We start from the raw sequence: 13780 nt of genomic DNA on the forward strand, positions 1-13780 counted from the left end.
TGACTGTGAAATTTACCAAAATGGACTATGAATTTGGTAGGGCCCTACAGATAAGCTATTTAAACAGACTAGGGCTACCAGTTATCCTTTGCTTCTAGTACCTGAAACACATTTTACTGAATCTGTTCCCTGACCATCACTCCAGTTAATCCAACCATACCATTTATCGGGATGCCAATTAAGTGGTTTCTACTGAAAACCGTGAAATTCCTTTTTCTACTATTAGTGACATAGGGCTGGAAGGCATCTCCTGGGTCATCGAGTCCAGTCCCTTACCATTGCAGGTAATCTCATCATATAATCCTGTTCATAAATATATCAAGCTGCATCTTAAAACAAGTTAGTTTGCGCCTATTGCACCTATTTGAAGGCAGTTCCAGAATCTCATTCCTCTGATGGTTAAATGATTGGTAACTATTAATGATCTTTTAGGAAGGTATTGTTTGAATCAGGAGTATATAGCAACTCAGTACAGAGATGCCATCCCTCATTTTTTTTGTAATCCTAATTTTTTCATGTAATTATAAAATTACTAAATCAGTTTAAATCTACAGATTTTGCAAGCTGAACTATGCACACTTAATTTATATAAAGAGAAGTGGGGGTCAGTCACCCATCGCCACCTGGGCTTGACCAACACAGAAAATAGTGCCACAGGGTGGCATTCTTCATCACCACCCAGTGGCATATGTGCAGACTGTGCAGTCAGGGTCTGATAGGAGGCACGCCACAGGGATTTAGAATCGTTTGGGGCACTGCTGGATTCATGGGCCAAGCCACAGGTTGCATGTTGCACTGTAGCTGCCCTGTGTGGACCCTGCTGGACCTAGAGCAGGCCAGCTGGCTCCACATTGGGCAACTGAAGTGCAACACACACGCAGCTTGTGGCTTGAGCAGCAAATCCTGCAACCCAAACCCCACTGACAATCACCACAGCGTACATCCTATCAGATTCTAGCTGCATATTCTGCTGGGGAGAGAAGGAGGAGGTGGTGGAGGAGAGAGGGAACATGACAAAGGAGGAGGATCATCTGGGAAGGAGCTCGAGGCCCAGGACTGGCCAAGGTAATTAAGGGCTTTAGGTGGCATTGGAGGGCAGCTTTCCTAGGGCCAATCCTACCATCCTCCCTGTTTGGGATTGTGGGGTCAGGGGCACAACAAGGAAGGTCCCAGAGCCCCCTCTTGGCCATAGACTGGGAGGGGATGGGGAAGAGGGATCCTGGTTTCAGAGGGGAGGGGGCAAAGGTGGTGGTTTCTGCAGGGAGGGGAGGAGGAGGATACAAGAAGAGAGGCCCCAGTTACTCTTAACGTGGATGGAATTGCATCTGAAATTCACTGCAAGTGTTCAAACGCTACCCCAGGCCCTCTACTATTTGGCTTTGGTACTTGCTGCTGGTCCAAACAACCTCTCAATTTTTTTTTCCATAAATATCCCTAAAATTCTCAGAACAAGGTTGTCATTTCTGTCAAGAGCTTTTATTTCTCTGTAACACCATAATTTGTTGGTTAATTCACCTCCTACTGTGAATAACCAAACTCACCAATTTGTGGGCAGTTAGGTATTTTAAAACAACTCATCATGCAAGAATCTCAAACTGCTTTAATATCATAACACCCATGAGGTCAGGGCTTATTCTCATTTTACATGAAGAAACTAAGGCAGGGAGAAGTTAAGTGACTTTCCAATGGAACCATAGAAAGTGGCAGTAAGCTATTTTCTTCTACCTGCAATACTTGGCAGCATTTTGTTGCTGTCTGGATCACTTTCACGTTTACATCTTTTTGGAAAAAAAAGATTAAAATAAGATCATCACAAAGCTCTAGGGTTAGCACCTTTAAAATAAACAAGTTGAATTGTGGTTTATTCTATTCATAGAATCTAGAGACAGAAAAGATCTATGAGGTCATCTTCGTCAATCTCTGTGCCATTATAGGATTGTTCCCTATTGTAAATCTGTACAGCCCAATCAACAAATACAGGTGTGCTGATATGGAATTTAGTATGCTAGAAATACTAGGTTTTGTTCATGTACTCCTCAATTTGGTCAAGTCAGCCTGCAACAGTGTGACTTAACTTACAATACCAGATGTATGTTAACAGACCACTAAAATACATCCTGGAATATTAAGATAATATGTAAACTAAATGATATGCAGTGAAAACATTTTATTTCATTATATTTTTCTAGTTTCATGCAGAAGTGTATTTTGACCATGAATTGCAAAATTATGTTCTTGTGGATCAAGGCAGTCAGAATGGAACAGTTGTTAACGGAAATCAGATTCTACAGGTGAGCATTGCAACTTACTGTGATTAGGACACTAGGGACATATATTGCATTATAGAAAAGCAGATCAGTCACATGGTCATTCTAAATGAAATTCTGACTTATAAATCACCACTGATTTTGCTGAGTGGTTTTTCTTCCATGCATGGATCATTTCTTTGCTTCTGCTCAGTTTTTAGGTGTACTTATGATAAATTTTCATATTTATTTTGGATTAGGAATTATGAGAAATCTGTTCCAGTTAAAAATGTAGTTAGATTACCGAGATACCAATTTAAATACACTGAATGACTCACATATAAACAATATTCATGGAATACATGTAATGGTGCATTTTATCAGTTATTCTAATAAATACAACTGACAAAACGGTATAATTATTTTTCTGTAGCCTAAAACAAAATGTGACCCCTATGTTCTGGAACACGGGGATGAAGTAAAGATAGGAGAAACTGTGTTATCCTTTCACATACATCCGGGCAGTGACACCTGTGATGGATGTGAACCGGGACAGGTCAGAGCACATCTTCGCCTTGATAAGAAAAAGGAATTTTCTGGTAAGCGATGCTATTGTTGGATATGGTATTGACGGTAGCTCTTACATTACAAAATTAATTGAGAATGTAAAATAGTCACCCTTTTCCCTGAATCAGGTAGTTCTATTTCAAATAGTTATAAGAAAGAAAATGGTGTGCTGTCAACTGGGTATATTTCTGTACTATATGTCGTGATGTATTTTCCTCTCAATACATATACATAAATATGTTAGAAGATTTTGGTTATTTAGTAGCATTGTGTTCTTGAAGTTAACTTGTAACAGAAATACAACATTCTGATCATATTGCTACAGCTGGCAATTTTTGTTTAGGATCTAGGAACACACAAAACAGAAAGGAAACTTAAATCTATTATCTAGTCATTATACTCAGTTCTATTGATCACTTTAGCAATTGTAGAACAACAGTAGTTAGAACAAAATTTTCTATCATATTCTGTCTGTACTTCAAAACAGTATTACTTAATTATCCAGTTAAATCTGGTCTTGTGGTCTCCCTTTAGGTCCAGCACTGAGCAAAGAAGAGAGAGAATTAGTTAGAAGAAAAGCATTAAAAAAAATACGGGTAAAATATGGTTTACAGGTAAGTTCACAATAAGTGTTTATGAACTGTTTGAAATCTGTGGAGTTTATATTTACTCTGTGATTCCTAGTTTAAATCATAGATTTTAACAGGGAAAGTTTTCAAATATGCACCTTATGTAAAGTATGCTGGTTTAATGAGAAGTTCTAATCTTACACACACACTAATTATAGCTGCTATTTTACAAATAACGTTCAAAGAGGAAGAAAAGTAGGTAGGTGGAGGTGGAAGTTCTCTCATACAGGCTCCGGGAAAAAATGTCCAGTTGTAGTGATTTGAGAATAAAGCCAGATGCCTATCCCTTTGAAGATAAGATATCCTGTGATTTTTCTTACTACAAGCTGGGAAAGGGGCACTGCAGTTCAGCACAAACTAGACTTGAAAGGAGAGAGCCTGAGGAATAAGAAGGGAGAAAAAGGGAAAGCAATGGAGAAGAAATGATGGGAGGAGAGAGAGGATTTAAGAAAAAAAATTAAATCTCTTATTTCCACCATCCCATAAAGAAATACTTTGAGTATTCTGAAGCTTAGTTGAGCGTTCTTTTGAGTCTCACTTAAGCAGCTCATTGTAAAAGTTATCATATGTTTTTAATTTGTGGTTTATTTTTTCCATGCTCTAGTACAATTTTTTTTGGAGGGGCATAATAGTGTTTCAATCAATAGTGTAGCATATGTATCCATACATATCTATATACTTTAAAATGTGGGGTATATATTGTTCACACATTGTGAATATGTATTTGTGTGTGTGTGTGTGTATATATCTATATAGATATAGATATAGATATGCACATACGATATTTGTGTGCATGTATTTACATGCACAGGTTGTATTATGTTTATATGCACGTGTCCAATTTTAAGGATATTTTAGAACCAACCTTAACATGTAGTCATGACCAGCCCCTCTGTAGTGCACATTCATGTGGGAAACAGGATGCCTTCAGGGTCCCTTTACTTTAGCAGCTAATCAAATATCACCAGCACAGAATCTGTATAAGTACAGAATCTCTCGTTCATTCTGTAGTAATTGACATTAATGGGCAGCAGGATTCCTGGGGCACTACTTAGAGAGATAAAATTGCAATACATTAAATTCCCAATGGTTTGTAAATATGGTTTTGTGCTTAATATGAGGAAATTGACTCTTCATGTCAGGAGGTCACATGCATTTAATTACACCAGGAACATGGTACTATAGAGAGATTATATGGTTTTAATTAGACTGGCATAAAACTGATGTACTTGCTAATAACACATTATCATGTGGTAGTGACATGGAACTACTGAAGGAGAATTCTATAGTATTTGGTCATGAGGTTTTGAATTAATAAAATATGGTGACGCTATTCTAGTTGTTTGGGAAAAAGAAAAACAGGTTTACAAAAAAGGAGCATTTAAAGCCTGTCACTGATCTCTTTCCATAATGGAATTTTTGTGTTTGTCAAGAATACAGACTATGAAGACAACAAAGCAGTAAAAAATCCAAATTACAAAGATAGAGCAGGAAAACGCAGGGAGACCATTGGAAGTGAGGGGACATTTCAAAGGGATGATACTCCAGCTTCAGTCCATGTGTAAGTCTGTAAAATCTTATTCTGTGCTCTGCTAATGCATAGCAAACCTTTCGTGCACGTTTATAGGTGGTGATAAAGTGAATTTATAATGGTAACCTGATTTAATATCATTTGGGCTGAATGTACAGTGTAAGAGCGCTCAGGTTACTACACTGACTCCCAGATTCACATTAGGCCACCATTAACCCCCCCCCACAAATTTTAATCTAGCATTAAGTTTCCTCAAGTGCATTTCTTATCAACACAATAAATTAAAGTCAAGGAAATAACCAGTTACACTACGTCAGTGTCCACAGCAACCTCAGTTCCTATGCCTTACAACTAGAGCCCTACCAAATTCACGGTCTGTTTTAGGCAATTTCATGGTCATAGGATTTTAAAAATAATTTAATCTGAAATTTCATGGTGTTATAATTGTAGGGATCCTGACCCAAAAGGAATTGTGTGGGGATAGCAAGGTTATTGTAAGGGGGGAGTTGCGGTCCTGCCACCCTTACATCTGTGCTGCTGCTGGCAGCTGCACTGCCTTCAAACTGGACAGCTGGAGAGGGGTGGCTGGTGGCCAGGAACCCAGCTCTGAAGGCAGAGCCACCACCACCAGCAGCAGCGTAGAAGTAAGGATGGCATGGTATGATATTGTCATCCTTCCTTCTGCGCTGTGCTGTCGGGGTGCTGCTTTCAGAGCTGGCACTCATCCAACAGTTGCTGCTCTCCGGCTGCCCAGCTCTGAAGGCAGCGCAGAAGTAAGGGTAGCAATACCGCAACCCCCTTAAAATAACCTTGAGATACACCCCCACCCCTGCAACTCCCTTTTGGGTCAGAACCCCCAATTTGAGAAATGCTGGTCTCCCCTGTGAGAGCTGTATAGAATAGGGTAAAAGCGCACAAAAAACAAATTTCATGGGGGAAGACCAGATTTCATGGTCCGTGATGCATTTTTCATGGCCATGAATTTGATAGAGCTCTACTTATAACCCATTGTAGCATCCACATTTACTCAGATTCTTCACCTCCAACATACAGTCACTCACAATGCATACAACCATTTCTTCTAAATCAGAGGCTCTCAACCTTTTTCTTTGAGTCCCCCCCTCCCCCAACATGCTATAAAAACTCCATGGCTTACCTCTGCCATAAGTGGTTTTCTGTATATAAAAGCCAGGGCCGGTGATCAGGGGTAGCAAGCCGGGCAATTGCCTGGGGCCCCATGCTGCAGGGCCCCCCACAAAGCTACATAGGTTAGGCTTCAACTTCAGCCCTGGATGGCAGGGCTCAGGTTCCTGGGTATCATCCCTATGCGGTGGGGCTATGGCTTTCTGCCCTAGGCCCCAGCGAGTCTAATGCTGGCCCTGCTTAGAGACCCCCCCTGAAACCTGCTCGAGGCCCCCTAGGAAGCCCGAGACCACTATTCTAAATCACATTGTTTTGACATGCTTAATTATGACAAGTCATAATCTTACCAAGATTATCATTAAGAGTGGGTTTTAGAGGAACTGAATGTATGCATTTGTAGGGGGCTGTATGTTGGAAATTAAAAGACGTTTGTTGTGGCAAATAAGCCTTTAAGAATTACGAAGTTTGGGTAATAAGGCAGGTGAATTGACATTGCTCAGTGATATCCCTGATTTTAATGATTGCACTGGTAGAATATACACTTGAGCCAACCCTAATTCTGAGGCAACAAATGTGGGGGTTTTTTTGTTTGTTTTTTTTTGTTTGTAGACATTTTCTATTGAAAGAGGAGATTAATGATAAACTTGGCATAGGGAAGACAAGGATAGTAAAGGTTGTCAAATGAACTTGCAGATAGGGCACTTAGGATTGGTGGGCAGAGGAGGGTTTTGATGGTGGTCATGATGGACGCAGAGGCTGGTGGTTTGGGATGGAGAAACAAGGGGCTCAGGACATATAGGGTTTGTTGTGATAGTATTGGGTGTCAAGCTGCCAGGGACTCAGACTGTACAATGAGGCTCTGTGGAGGCAATTCATTTGGAGAACAAGAGTTACAACTTTCTGTTCATGGAAAATATAGCAAGCCAAGATTGGAACAGTCCCTTCACTTAAAATGGCAATTTTTGCAAAGGATGACTAACTCAATTTCACAAGCTAGTGTATACTAAAAAAGTCACTTCATTTCTTGAAACAGATTTTGTCAGTGCCAACAAAAATTCAATAAAGTTTAGCTTTTGCATTGTGTTCAGCATAGCCTGGAGGCAGACATGAACATGTTCAGCCCCTCATGCTTGCATATAGGTAATGGCAAGTGCAATTGCCTAGTTTGCAGGAGCAGCAGTTGTGCACACATTTGAAAAACAGACCCCAAACACTAGGAATAGAGCTAATATTCTATTTTGTCCTCCTCATGTTTTTAGCTAACTTTACTTTACCTTTAAAGTGAAATCAGTGATAGCAACAAGGGTCGCAAAATGCTGGAGAAGATGGGATGGAAAAAAGGAGAAGGGCTAGGCAAGGATGGTGGTGGAATGAAGAATCCGGTAGGTTTCTGTGACTTTTTTGCTTTACAGGTTACACAGAGATATAAAAATGCATTTGCACCGAAAATGCTAGTTTCATTGTAAGTCATTGGGAACTTACAGGATTTCAAAGTACTGGATGTGGGGCATTTCAGCAGGGCTGTACTCACTTTTAAAATATTAATCTAGTATTTTGAAATTATATATCAATAGTTGCTGTGCTTCATTGGAAAATGTTAGTGGTGTATACATTGTTAGGGAATTGAGGTTGGGACTGGGGTACAGACTGTGTCTAGATAGCTAATCAGTAGTTCAGTTATCTTAATGCTTCACACAAAGCCTAGAGAACTAATTTCCTTTGTGTTCTCCCTTTTATAGGGAGCGTGCAAATATGTTAAAAGATAGACTTTTTGGGTAAGATCCTCTGCTGTGCCCCACAGTGTGATAGCACAGAACTTGCAACCAATGGAGGAGTAGAAAAGGGCTAAGGTGGCTTTAAGCCACTTTGCGCCCTTCCAGTTTTGAGCTGCCATGGAAGCCAGTGTGGCCTCCTTGCCACACCTCCCATCAAAAAAGTGTAACTTAGAGAGCTGTGGGAGTTCTGTTTAAGTTCTGCTTGCCTAAGGGCAACTGAGCTGCCCAGAATCTATGCAGTGCTGTGTTGCAGCACCTTCCAAATGCACCCCTTCTGCACCCAGCACAGCCACTATGTCGGTTTCCGAAGATGAAAGGATTGTTATGGAGCAGCAGATGCAGATAGAATAGATACGGGGTTTGGATTTTAGAGTGGTAGGTGCTATATTATGGAGTGAGAATCTGGCACTTGCATGGAAAAGGTAGAGGGTGGACTGTGCCTCACAAATTTAAAAAATATGCTAGTTGCATACATGCTAAAACATCCTCTTACGTTTCTTTAGATTGTTCAGCATCTAAAAAGTTCCGGGTTTGGGATGTTGTGGATTTTATTTTATTTATTTATTGAATGGGATGAGTAGCAGGCTTTTATCAACATGAAATCAGTGTTCATGATTTGGGTATTTTATTGTTAGTCAAACATAGCAGGTTTCTTAAAGTTACAGACCTTGATAGGTATACAGTAATCAGAGGTGAAAGTAAGCCACTATGGTGTACCTGTGGTGGTGATTTAAAGGGCCCAGGACTCCAGCTGCTATGGGGAGCCCCAGACCCTTTAAATCACTGCTGGAGCTCTGGCAGCTAGGCTCGGACAGGGATTTAAAGGGCCTGGTGCTCCTGCCACTGCAGGGAGCCCTGGGCCCTTTAAATCGCTGCCGGAGCCCTGTTGCTGCTACCCCAGAGCAATGGCAGGAGGGCCCCGGTGGTGATTTAAAGGGCCCTGGGCTCCCTGCAGCAGCCGGAGCACCGGGCCCTTTCAATCACCGCTGGAACCCTGCTGCCTCCGCGGTGCTTTAGAGGGCCCGGGGCTCCCTGCAGTGGGAGGGAGGAACACCGGGCCCTTTAATTTGTCCCTGAGCTCCCAGCCGCCTCTGCAGCTGGTAGCTGCAGCCAGAGCCCCAGCGCCTTTAAATCTTGAAAGGCCTCGCCTCTTTCCATTGAGGCCATGCCCCGCTAAGGACTCCGTCATACTGGTAAGTCTTTTAAGTTACTTTCACCCCTGACAGTAATGTTGAAGTATTTGAAATATGGAATGCATAACACTTTTCAATGTGTCTGACAGATCCAGGTTGAGATACACAAGATGCATGCAGGCTTGGGTACAAGTAGACCAGCTTCAGTTGAAGATGTTCAGATCATCAACAGCAAGAACAAAAAGAACTGGGATAAAGCAAGAGAGAGATTTGCTGAAAGCTTCCAGGAAGCTAAAACGCAGAAAGATGCACCCAGAGTTATGCCTTGGGTTAGAGGGACTGCAGAATGAAAATACTCAATCCCAGAGCAGGATAATTCATGTATATAAAGAATGTCTGAGAGTTTTATTTTTATTTTTTGCTAAATTAGAAGTTGGGTCATAAGTAATATACAGCTGTGAAGAATCTTCTCAAGATTCAGAGGTGTATATTAAGATTAACTATAGTTTTATTTGGTTTACACTAGTGTTCACACTTTTTTTTTAAAAAAAAAAACCCACAATTTTTAAATAAAAATAAGCAGTGAAAACCAGACTGATGCAGGTATTGTTTAGAAAGATGTTCAAATGGAAGTACTTGAATGTGATGCTCATTAAGGGAAGGAATTTTCTTTAAATATTTATTTTTTAATACAATAACCCACTGCAATTAAAACTATTTTGATTTGCTTTTAAACTGTTTTTTCCAAACTTATGAAGATTATTTTTTTAGTGTTCTAACAAGCAAAAAACCCACAAAACAATGCAAGAGGTTTTTAAATGTTGCCTTTTCCTCTCTTGTGAGCATTTGGTCCGAATTGTTGTGACTTAGAGGCACATTACAACTAAATTCATACAATTCAGTACTGATCACATGCATCTCAATTTACTCTTCATATATGAAATTAAATTCCTGATATTTTTAACAATCCATGTCTACTTTGTATTTCTAAATACTGTGTTCCATGAAATAAATGACCACTATTAGTAAAAGAACAATATTTAGAGGACAGTTGGTAGTAAAGTCTTATTTTCTTCTGTGAAGAATTTGTATGATGAATCTGTAACATACCATTTAGAAGGGGTATGCTCAGAAACCTGCTATTTAGGAGTATTACAGTATTTATTAGCCTCTTCAGGCTGGCTGTTCTCATACACCCATTGCTGGCAATGGAGTTTATGCCAGGGGGAAAAAATCAGACTTTCTGTGCACAAGGATTGCAAATCTGAAACTGAAAACGTGATATTTATTGAATGTTCTTAAACACAATAAATGAAATATTGTCAAATTTAAATTGTGTGATTCTTGACATTAACTTATGAGTATGTTGGATGTGGGGGTTCTCTTTAAAATTAGGACACTTTCCTAATCTCTCTTCATTCAGGTTAAAATATCCTGATACTGCTGTCACAGTAAAGGAGACCAGTAAGCAGACATAACATCCACCTTATGTACCAGGGCTAAACTGTGCAACTGCAAGCATCCTGCTGAGGCCAGAACAGCTGCTAGTCATTCTTTTTAGCATTTCTTATCATCAGAGGCACCAGAGAGCGTAATAAGAAATAACGATGCTTTGATTACTAGTTAATGTTGTAGTTTAAAGCCTTTGTTAATAATCTGAAAGCAGCTACTGAAAAATGCCTTGCCCAGAGGTAGTATTTTAAACAGTTTTGTGTACAAGTGCTTAGAACAGCTATAGCAATTCTGTATTAAACTAGCTTTGAAGAAATCAAAATATTAACATTAGTCTTTGTACATGTACAGGTAAATTGAAGACATCACAATTACCAATATAGTTTAGTGCTAACATTTTCCTGTAAGACTATATTCCATAACAAATTAACATATTGAGTCACTTCTGAAGGTGTAGCTCCAGAAGTGTGACTCATATTCCAAGGCATTCTGAAGCTTTTCTTATAGTTAAGGGGGAAGCTTAGTCCAAGTACCTTTTTATTTTAAAAGAAAAAAAAAAATCCTGGAAAAGTGCAACAAGATTTTGTAAAAATATTTGAGATTTTGATCTTACATGAAGAAAGTACTTTCCCTACAAGTAAAAACGTATGCTTGCTCATGCATATGCAATAATAACCTATGAATCTGCACCACCACAACTAAGGAATTATAGACACTATTTCTCTGCTGCTAGCAAATATTTACTTTTCAGATCAGTGGTTCACACATATCATCATGTTAAATGAGTTATGTTCACAAACAGGTGTGCCTGTCCACTTCAAAGGCCCCTTGAAAATTTTTCCTTTGGTATCTGATCCTACAGTTGTCCTCTGTCAAAGCTGAGATGAACACAGCACTGCCTTTTATTTGCCTGGTTCTGCTACCCTTAGCCCTTCTGGCAGTAGCTAACATTTTCTCTCAGCCCTGCCCACAACGGTTGGGGAGGAAGGTAGCATATGTGAAGCCTCATAGCTTAGTAAAGGAAAGTGGGCGGGTGGAAAGGACAAATGAAAGACAATGCAACATTCTTGCAAATCAAGAGTCTTGACAGAAGTATCTGATTTAATATTTAATATCAAGTTCTGGTTACCATTGCAAAGACTAGTCAGATTTACTGTGAAATGACAGTAGTGTAACTTAAGTATTCAATTACAATAGAAGCATTTGTTTTCCCTGTTGGATTGTCTTTCCAAAAGCTTGTTGGAACTTGAATCTTAAGTATTAATTACTACAGTTTTAAGAACTGCTGCATTGCCACTATTTTGTAGATATTTAATAGGTGTCCCACAGTTTGCTTTGAATGTACAAGTCAATTCTTCAAAGGGGTTCAAATTGACTAAAAGCTATTTGAGTTAAATGTAATTTTACAGAGTAATAGCTTTCTCTCCACTCCCTGTTTAGGAGATGAGTTGTGCGTAAAGATACAGAATGTTAGATATGTTTTCATTATCATAATTGTCCATTGTTTCTATAAATGATCAGTTTAAAGTACTGGTTGAAATAATACAATCATACGTGAGTGAGCATTTTTCCTTAAGCAATCATCACACTGCATGCAACCTCTCTGTCCTCAAAGGAAACTTGCACAACACCTTCAGAAGACAAGCTTGGGAACCTAATAATTCTGCTAGACATTACCATGGACTAATCTGACACACTGGTTTTATGGCTCATTACGACAATCTGTAACATCCTACAGCCTGCTAACCCTTAATTGCCCACTCCATGTTAAATTGTCTCCTATAGCAGGCATGCTTTTCCCTCCTCCCCTGCCCCATCTGCTTAATAGTCCCAACTTGTATTTAGCTCAGACACTCTAGTTACCTTCCCCAGACCTGAAGAAGAGCACTGTTAAGCTCAAAAGCTTGTTCCTCCCACCAGCAGAAGCTGGTCCGATAAAAGATATTACCTCACCCACCTTGTCTCCATCACTTTAAAGACAGTTTTCAGAAATGTCAGTTGTTTATATAAGTCAATGTAGGTTTGACAAATTCCAGAGTCTGAGTTTTCATAAGAACGTGTTGGAGGAAAAGCAGTATTACTTTAACCAACCATCACTTTCATATTTGGAGAGGGGCAATAGCAGATAAGCTCTGTTAAATAACCATCTTTGTCTATTTCTAAGTGGGTCTCAACCAGGGGTAGATGTATGCGTGGGGGTATTCAGTGGGGTACAGTAAATCTAGATATTTGCCTAATTTTACAACAGGCTACATAAAAAGCATTAGTGAAGTCAATAAAAACTAAAATTTCATATAGAAATGACTTGTTTATATTGCTGTGTATGAGGGCTGTTGATTAATTGCAGTTAACTCACATGACTAACTCAATTAATCATGATTTAAAAATTAGTCTTGAACAATTTAATTGCACGGTTAAGCAAAAGAATACCAATTGAAATATATTCAGTATTTTTGGATATTTTTATATTTTCAAATATATTGAAATTACAACACAGAATACAAAGTATACAGTGCTCACTTTATTAAATATTGCACTGTAAAAATGAATGTTTTTCAATTTACCTCATACAACTACTGTAGTGCAATCTCTATCATGAAAGTACAATTTACAAATACAGATTTGTTACATAACTACACTCAAAAACAAAACAATGTAAAACTTTAGAGCCTACAAGTCCATTCAGTCCTACTACTTGTTCATCCAATCCCTCAGACAAACAAGTTTGTTTATATTTGCAGGAGATAATCCTGCCCACTTCTTGTTTACAGTGTCACCTGAAAGTGAGAACAGGCATTCTCATGGCATGGCTGTAGCCAGCATCGCAAGACATTTATGTGCCAGATGCGCTAAAGATTCGTGTGTCCCTTCATACTTCAAACGCCATTTCAGAGGACATGCGTCTATGCTGATGACAGGTACTGCTCAATAACAATCCAAAGCAGTGCGGGCCAATGCATGTTCATTTTCAACATTTGAGTCAGATGCCACCAGCAGAAGGTTGATTTTTGGTGGTTTGGTTCTATAGTTTCCACATCGGAGTGTTGCTCTCTTAAGACTTCTGAAAGCATGCTCCACACCTCATCCCTCTCAGATTTTGGGTCGAGTGCTGTAGCTATCTTTAGAAATCTCATGTTGGTCCCTTTTGTTTGGTTTTGTCAAATCTGCAGTGAAAATGTTTTTAAAACAAACGTACTGGGTCATCATCCGAGACTCCTATAAAATGAAATATATGGCAAAACATGGGTAAAACAGAGCAGGAGACATACACTTCTCCCCCAAGGAGTTCAATCACAAATTTAAT

The 13780-nt window shown here is 39.3% G+C and overlaps 1 protein-coding gene across 5 annotated transcripts in view; it reads left to right on the top strand.

The window, feature by feature from the left end:
* The window catches only part of AGGF1 (angiogenic factor with G-patch and FHA domains 1), a 43021-nt gene extending 32664 nt beyond the window's left edge, over positions 1 to 10357 (top strand). For 4 of the 5 annotated variants that reach the window (XM_030565653.1, XM_030565650.1, XM_030565651.1 and 1 more), the window contains exons 9-14: positions 2190 to 2291; positions 2680 to 2845; positions 3348 to 3427; positions 4876 to 5003; positions 7399 to 7498; positions 9174 to 10357. In XM_030565653.1, coding sequence (XP_030421513.1) covers positions 2190 to 2291; positions 2680 to 2845; positions 3348 to 3427; positions 4876 to 5003; positions 7399 to 7498; positions 9174 to 9374 — 777 coding nt within the window. In that variant the 3' untranslated portion in view covers positions 9375 to 10357. Of the gene's footprint in view, positions 1 to 2189; positions 2292 to 2679; positions 2846 to 3347; positions 3428 to 4875; positions 5004 to 7375; positions 7499 to 9173 lie in introns of those variants that run through there. The other variant, XM_030565654.1, reaches the window with a different exon arrangement.
* The last annotated feature ends 3423 nt before the right edge of the window (positions 10358 to 13780 follow it).

This window comes from Gopherus evgoodei, chromosome 6 (assembly GCF_007399415.2).
Source record: "Gopherus evgoodei ecotype Sinaloan lineage chromosome 6, rGopEvg1_v1.p, whole genome shotgun sequence".
In the NCBI taxonomy this organism is placed as follows: domain Eukaryota; kingdom Metazoa; phylum Chordata; order Testudines; family Testudinidae; genus Gopherus; species Gopherus evgoodei.